This window comes from Opisthorchis viverrini (assembly GCF_000715545.1).
Source record: "Opisthorchis viverrini unplaced genomic scaffold opera_v5_413, whole genome shotgun sequence".
Lineage (NCBI taxonomy): Eukaryota > Metazoa > Platyhelminthes > Trematoda > Opisthorchiida > Opisthorchiidae > Opisthorchis > Opisthorchis viverrini.
Genome location: NW_008752074.1, coordinates 74,305 through 81,379, shown reverse-complemented (window position 1 = coordinate 81,379; position 7,075 = coordinate 74,305). Strand labels below are relative to the sequence as shown.

Below are 7,075 nucleotides of genomic sequence, written 5' to 3'. Positions count from 1 at the left end.
TAAGAAACACCAATATTTTGGGTCGTCTGTACATGTGCCTCTGCTCTACGACCCAACGTCGTGTGAAGATGCGGTCAGCGTAGGCTTTTCCCCAGTCCTGTTTGATTCCCACTAGTCAATGTTTTGCGTGCCACTGTATCAGTGACACCAGAAGTCATGTTACAACGGCAGTCAAACAGACACTTCTTGGGTTACCGCGACTACACTATTTGAAAATTGGTGCTACTATAGACTCACTCCAGTTGTCTGCATGACTTGTTCCCCCCAAATAAACGCAAATATGTTGGTCGTGTGCTGGCTGGGAAACCCACCACCATACATGAACAGCGGAAGGGAAGGTCATGGGGACCAAGAGTGTGATATTCTTGACTAGAGATATGCGTACTGTCGTACTCGACCGCATAATCAAATTGGTCTTGCTTACTAACATGTATGCTTTCATGTGTCAATTTCCCTTCTTTTCAGATATCGGTGTTGACTAATAGCACGGTTGTTTGATCATGTGGCTCACATCAGTCACATGGTTCCCATCACTCTTGTGGGTTCCCAGTCTGTCACCTTCAGCCTACTATGGATGCTAAAAAGTCTTCATTTTTTCGACCGAGGTACTTTTCTCAGACAGTCTTCTTCCTCTCTGTGGTCGTGCTCATTGCAACTCAAGCACTGCAGAACGAACAGGCTAACAGTCGGTGGATCGTTGGGAAGTAGGTTATCCTTATGTAGCTGGTATCGCAATTCATAACGTCACTATATACCGAGATTTAACATATGATATTGTTTCTGGCCTCTTTTGTTTTAAAGTGAACAATGCATGGTGGCGGCACCCCATTGCGTCCGAATACCACTGTCATTCAACGAAACGTGCCTTGGTAACCATTTGCCTTACCGGCTGACCGCTCCGCATCCTGTGGTCGAGGATGTTTCACACTACCAGCTTCACGTATGGACGCCCCTCCGGAGTATTCCAGCCTGCTGGGATAAGTTACAGGTGAGTCACATCCTTGCCGCACTAACTTGGATTATGTTTTGCTCTTCTTGCCATCTAGTACATCATTTTCGGCTTGTTCAGCTTCTTGCTTGCCGTAAGGCGAGATTCAACTCACCATATTCTCTTCCCTGTTTTCAGTTCTTACTGTGTTCCGTTTACTTTCCGGAATGCATTGAAACACAAGACAAATGGCCATATCAAGGCTATCCTCCTCAAGTGAAGTCCGCGAATGCCACAGGGGACTCTGTGTTCCCTCCTGCCGCCCTGTCTGATGTTGATGTTCATACTCATTCACGCGATAGTTTAGCCGTCCATCCTCCTCGTGTTGTGTTACCCGAAGCAGAAATGTGTGAGGCGGTACACAAGGCGTGTCCACTGTTGCTTCGTTTTGGTTCGCCCGTGGTTGTGAGTGGTGATGGACTGGAGGTGGATGCTCCATTATTGCACCCGCTTCCTCGATTTTTTGATTGCTCATTATATCCTCGTGGATGCCGAAAGGTTAGTGAATCGTTCCTTTATATCTCAGAACTTCCACATAAATTATTTCCATGTCAGCAGTAGCTTTCCCCAATTTTATTTGTTCGAAGACTACTGAGAATTGGTCAGTCATTGATTGGCAACTTCAAGTTCACTGTTCGAGCGCTTCTACTTTCTCTTTCACAGAACAAGCTCACTTCTCGCCTTTTTCAAAACAATGAAGTTGATTGTGAAGCTCCGCTTGTGACGACGGCTGTCCGTCAGAATTGGTAGGTTATAACACTCTACTGTTTGTTTATACCTCAGTTTGTGCTTCTCCAAACTGTCGACTATTTACGAAGGCAAACAGATGGAGTGTGCTCACTCACCCACCTATGTGGGTGGGAACTCTGAAGTTTCCGATCGGTTCGTGTTTACCTATGTGGGTGGGAACTCTGAAGTTTCCTGAACCTATGCAGAACATCGTGACACGTAGCCTACATTTGGAAACTGTGTTCGTGTTTGCCGTGTAGCGCATCTTCTGTTTCGTGCATGTGAACTTATGTGCCAATACCCTCTTGCATAAGTAATCTTGTTTTGTTTTTGAAATTATTATTCCCGTCCCTTATAATAGCCTTACGTGATTCTCCCACCGTCACGGTGGGTACCGAGTTGCTCCATCGAGATAATAGTTTTCCCTTAAAAGTGGCTGCCATTAAAGTTCCCCTACCCACCAAGGGAGGATGCCACGGTAGATGACCTTGTTTGGTGGCTAGTGCATATCAACTGTGGCCTTCGGGAGCGCTTTTTGGACGGTTAAGTGCTTAGGCGTAAGTATATTCGCCTTTTTGGATGCGATAGTTCGGGTACGTTCTGCGTACGTTCGCGTTCGTCTTGTGTGTCAAACAGTCGGAGTTAACACCTCAGTATGACTGCTGATAGGTTGAACTAATAATGCATTTCCCATTCTGATAGGCAGCATGACAGAGTAGGATGAACTGGTCAACCAAACAGATAGGTTTACAACTTCTTCACTTGGTAAACAAAATCATGATTAGAACCAGTGCTCCAGTTTGTCATCATTAGCTGAGGACTTCAGTAGTGCGTCAACATCGTGGTGGTCCGTCATTTTCGTCGTTTATTTTCGTGAGGTTCGAATGAAGATGACAAACTGTGAAATATTTCATCGGTCAGTTGGAAGAAGATCGGAAGTCTGGTGAATATTCTCCAAACCTTTTCGGAAAGATTTTTTCTGCACTGTTGAGAGAAAAAGGGCTTCGCTGCGGAGTTATTTATTGGAAGACACCAACTGAACAGGAAACAGGGAAGCAAAACTCTCATGTGCATCTTGTTTATAAAAGCTGAATATCCTTCTTCTCGTGCGCGTTGCGCTTTACTTTCCTGGATGTAAGCGAATTTTTAAAGCAATTTCACCAATTCCCTAATAAATCTCACTTTTCGATGGACGCGAAGCGTATTTACGAGAAAACCCACATACTACTCGCATGCCACCCCAGTAGTGTCCACCGTTACACTAGTAGCAGTATTTGGAAACTTCATAATTAATGAGCTGCCTCCAAAGTAATTACCTTCAAACCCTGGAGCGTTGCATTTTCCATCATTTTTTGTAGTTGGGCTATCGATTATTATTCCCACACATTTCTTCACTACAATTTCTCCAAACAACAAAGCACCTGCATCCCTTGACTTAAACGATTGAAACTCGTAGAATGTGTAGCCTCGTTGATTAATATTTCCTCGAGTTCGGGCAACTAACCAACGACCAACGAGAGTCCTATCAATCAAATTGTTGGGGACATTGCAGCGCCCGGGTGCATTTATGCGGTTCGGCCTCCGCCCAACAGCGCCCAACAGTTCACTCACAGCTGCTGTTGCACGCCTCGACCGGAGAACTTTTGTCCATCTGGGTGCACGCGTGACGTAATTTGTGAGGTCGGGGTACCGAAATGTGGATTTAAGAAAAAACATTTGGTAATGAACCTGTTTAGCACTTGGAGCGTTGCATCCGGGGTTTCCTTTCTCGGTTTCCCATGTTATTCTCTGCGTGGCGTGTGACTTTTTATTGATGTATTAGCTGCATTGCGCTCCACTCTGTCCTAAGTGCTTACATTTTCCGCTTCGAAGCAGTCATTTCGGGAGGGAATCGTCAAACCTTCTACACTGTTCCTGTATTTGATTTACAGTATGGGGTGACTTCTTCGGTGAGATGAGCTGGCAGTTGGAGTGCCAGATCACGGCGTTTTCTGATGAATCCCGATAGGACTGCAGCTCTGGGATGCCTTAAGAGAACTTCTTTCTTGTCCTTTTCAGGATACCTGGAATTGAACGATGCAGTTTTCCATGTCAACGACCGCATTTCCATCCGGAGCATTACCGCCTCGCTCGCTGGCTTACTGGATTTACTGCAGTAATATGTCTTTGCATCAATGTTGCAGCACTTGTGAGTCTTGGCGGTAGTTATCTGACTTGAATGATCTATATTTTCAGACGCAATACACTACCCATAAGGATGCTGAAAATTCTTTTTTTTGCGTTGGCTGAGTTGGCCTTCGTGTGAGGAGTCTTTTTTCTGTTTTGTGTGATTACTGCAATGACTGTTGACATGTGTGGCCTTCGGTTTTTCCTACTGCGTTATTTCAGTTATTTGTACTAGGTGTGTACTGTCAATTTTTGCATTAAAATCTTAGTTCCTTTAGATAGATAATTTTCTATATGTCGAGATTTGTTGCTCCTCACCTCGTTAAAGCGGTTGCCCACCCGCGGATGGTCAACTTGATTACTTTCGCCTTACAAGAGTCCATCAGTAGGACACACAGTTTTATCACGAGGTCCCTTTATCTAAAGTTCGTACGTTTTGGGATCCCAGTTACTCCGCTGGTGAATTAGATTTAGTAAGAGTTTTCAGCAACCTTGTGAGTAGCTTCCTTTAGTAAGACCCAGCTGAAGCGTTCAACATAAGATTTTGGACTCTATGCAGTGTGCTTTCCCGGGAAGATGTCTAGTTATTTGATTAGAATGTTCGGTTTCTCAGTCAGCTCAAGAGAAGACAAGCTTCGGACGTCCAGACTGGGGTAAATGATAAGCGCAGAGTTTTCATTGCATATTATGTAAGTACGATCAGGATTCTGAATCAACAGTAGAGAACGGAGTCGGTTCATGCAGTTCAGGCGAAACGTCAGATGAGTCAAATGAGAGGAAGAATCCGAACGGAAGTTACCGTGTATCGGAGTCACGAAATGGCAGTAAGTGATAGTTGGAGGTAGAAGTTCTAACTGTGAAGATGCACAGGATGTTGATACCGCTTGGGGTGATACCAGGTGCGAAGTGTTATAAGCGTTCTTTGGTTGAAACTTGAGTGTCAGGTCGCTTGTTTACTACATAACTAACGGTATCTGGAGGCGTTTTTGTGATGAAGGCTCATAACACAGTAGCATTTTCCGTAGACTCCAAGTAGAATGATGTCGAAGAGCACGCCCCGTGGGCCGAGGAAACATACACGATAGGAGTTTGCCAGACTGGTGATATCTCCTCGAATGGCGACAGAAAGCTTACAACCCAATTGCCAAGCTCGACGAAAAAATCAACCAATAGTGGCAGCTCCGAATAACCGTCTGTGGGTACCGAACAAAGCTGCTAGACTTTCGCGCACCGCATCCTCTTTGGAATTTGGACTCAAAACGCCGACAGGGTGCGAAACAGGGAACTTGTACGTCAATATGACTACTTGTCAAGCGGTGAACGTTTCGAATGTTAGGGTATATTATAAAGAGGTTTCTTGCGTTTCTACAAATAGATGAAAGGTCCTGAATGTAAGACGAAACAGCCGCTGTTTGCCACCTCTGTTTCATTTTCAAGAGATCAAGGTGTAAATTCGGATAGTTTCCCACACGTGATTTTCAGCAGCGTGATTAGCTTCAACCGAATTTATCGGTTGGCATTTTTTATGACTTGTATACGATGTTGATGTACCCTGTTCATCAATGATCAAATGATTGCTGCCTAGTGTTTAAGACGATCTGATAAAGGCGCTTCACTTGTTGCAAATTAAACTCATTAGTTGCACGAAGTGACGTCACCAATTCGGTTCGGTCACACGTTCTCGTATCATGGATTTTTAATCATCCCAAAGCCATTTGTTTCTTAGCAGTAACGTTCGTTTGTACAGAACTGACTGTTTGTATTCTTCCTTTCTGCACTCTGTTGCTGTCCATCTTTAGCTGACCTTACGAATGCAACAGTCACGACGCATCGCATTCTGGACCAAGCTGGTGACTAGAACCAAATCCGATGCGCAGTGCTGTCACATCACGACCTCTTCGGGGTCTGTCACGAGAACGGGTGACACGGGTGCCAGTGGTGCAGTTAGTACACCACGTCGTGTGAAGTGGACAAAATCTGGTCGACAACTGCTCGATTCCAAATGTTTCTATCTACCATTGTTCTACATTCACTTGTTTTTCCTCATCGGCTGCTTTGGCTGGTTGATGCCCCTTCTTCCTGCTGGAATTGGAGAAATGATTGCTTGCCGTCTGGACGGAAGTTTGCGTGTAAAGGAACCTCAAGTCAGGTAAGTTTTCTTATCATGTGAATCAGTGAGAGTACATTCGCCACGGTCCGTTAAACATGTGACCTTTGCGCTTCTATACGGCGTGGGAAACCATCTGATTCGTGTGTAAAGGACTGACTGATATACTCCTATATACCTTAGCCCATTCAAAACCGGTACTGACCGTGGAATACCTCGTTATTCTAACTGTACTTAATCTGCTCTTGACCCGTGTTGTCGCTGCGACACATCTCCTATAGGTCACGTCCTCTCCCGAAAAGCTAGTTATGAAGCCTTCTAGTCTCCGGACTATCGTATATCGCAGATAGAGTTGTTCGCGTAGTCGAGGAAGTTGGTTGAACTTATCAAGGGACATTAATCAGCACCTGGTGCCTCAGTAGTTGCCTGTCCATGGAATTTCTATTTTCCAAGTTGTCTGCTTGTGTGAACATCTAAGACGGGTCGGTTTGAAAGCGTCACCGAGGCGTCCATCTCGTCTTTCTTCTTGAATCACTAGGATGAAAGGTACAGAGCTCGTTTCAATGACGTTGAACGTAGAAAAATCAATATTAATAAGTATTGTTGGGTGAACAGTGATAAGTAGAGTTGGGAAGAGTTTCAGTATCGTAATTTTCCGGTAGACAGCTTATCGTGTAGCTGTCCAGGTCGAGGAGGTTCGTTTAGGAGACTCATCCGCTCAAGAATCTAGTCGGCAAAGCAACGGGACCTGACCCGGAGTCCGAAACTGGCTCCAATACAGTGGTCGAAGTTAGTACACATACCCTTTTTATGTCGTGGGATTGCTGGATGCTCAGTGCAACCGCGACCACGTCTGACGGTATGTTTCGGTTGACCAACACTGATGTCCAGTAATCTGACCAACGCGAAAACCTGGCTCTGCATAATCATCATCATCATCATCAACGACAGCATGACATCAGTGCTCAACACCAATGCTTCACTGCCGTACAGCCATGACTTATTTGAAAGCCTTATTGTAAAGAAAAGAATAAAGGTGGATGGGGGAGGGACTTAGTGCTAGCTTAACACAATCATTCCGAGGT

The 7,075-nt window shown here is 45.0% G+C and overlaps 1 protein-coding gene across 1 annotated transcript in view; it reads left to right on the top strand.

Moving 5' to 3' along the window:
* Positions 1 to 513: 513 nt before the first annotated feature.
* T265_10860 (hypothetical protein) overlaps positions 514 to 7,075 on the top strand; it is a gene marked incomplete at both ends in the record, with an annotated part of 39,273 nt that continues 32,711 nt past the window's right edge. The window contains 7 exons of the mRNA XM_009177348.1: positions 514 to 704; positions 802 to 988; positions 1,127 to 1,486; positions 1,652 to 1,734; positions 1,772 to 1,870; positions 3,776 to 3,905; positions 5,683 to 6,032. Of these exons, the coding sequence (XP_009175612.1) occupies positions 571 to 704; positions 802 to 988; positions 1,127 to 1,486; positions 1,652 to 1,734; positions 1,772 to 1,870; positions 3,776 to 3,905; positions 5,683 to 6,032 (1,343 nt within the window). The remainder of the gene's footprint in view (positions 705 to 801; positions 989 to 1,126; positions 1,487 to 1,651; positions 1,735 to 1,771; positions 1,871 to 3,775; positions 3,906 to 5,682; positions 6,033 to 7,075) is intronic.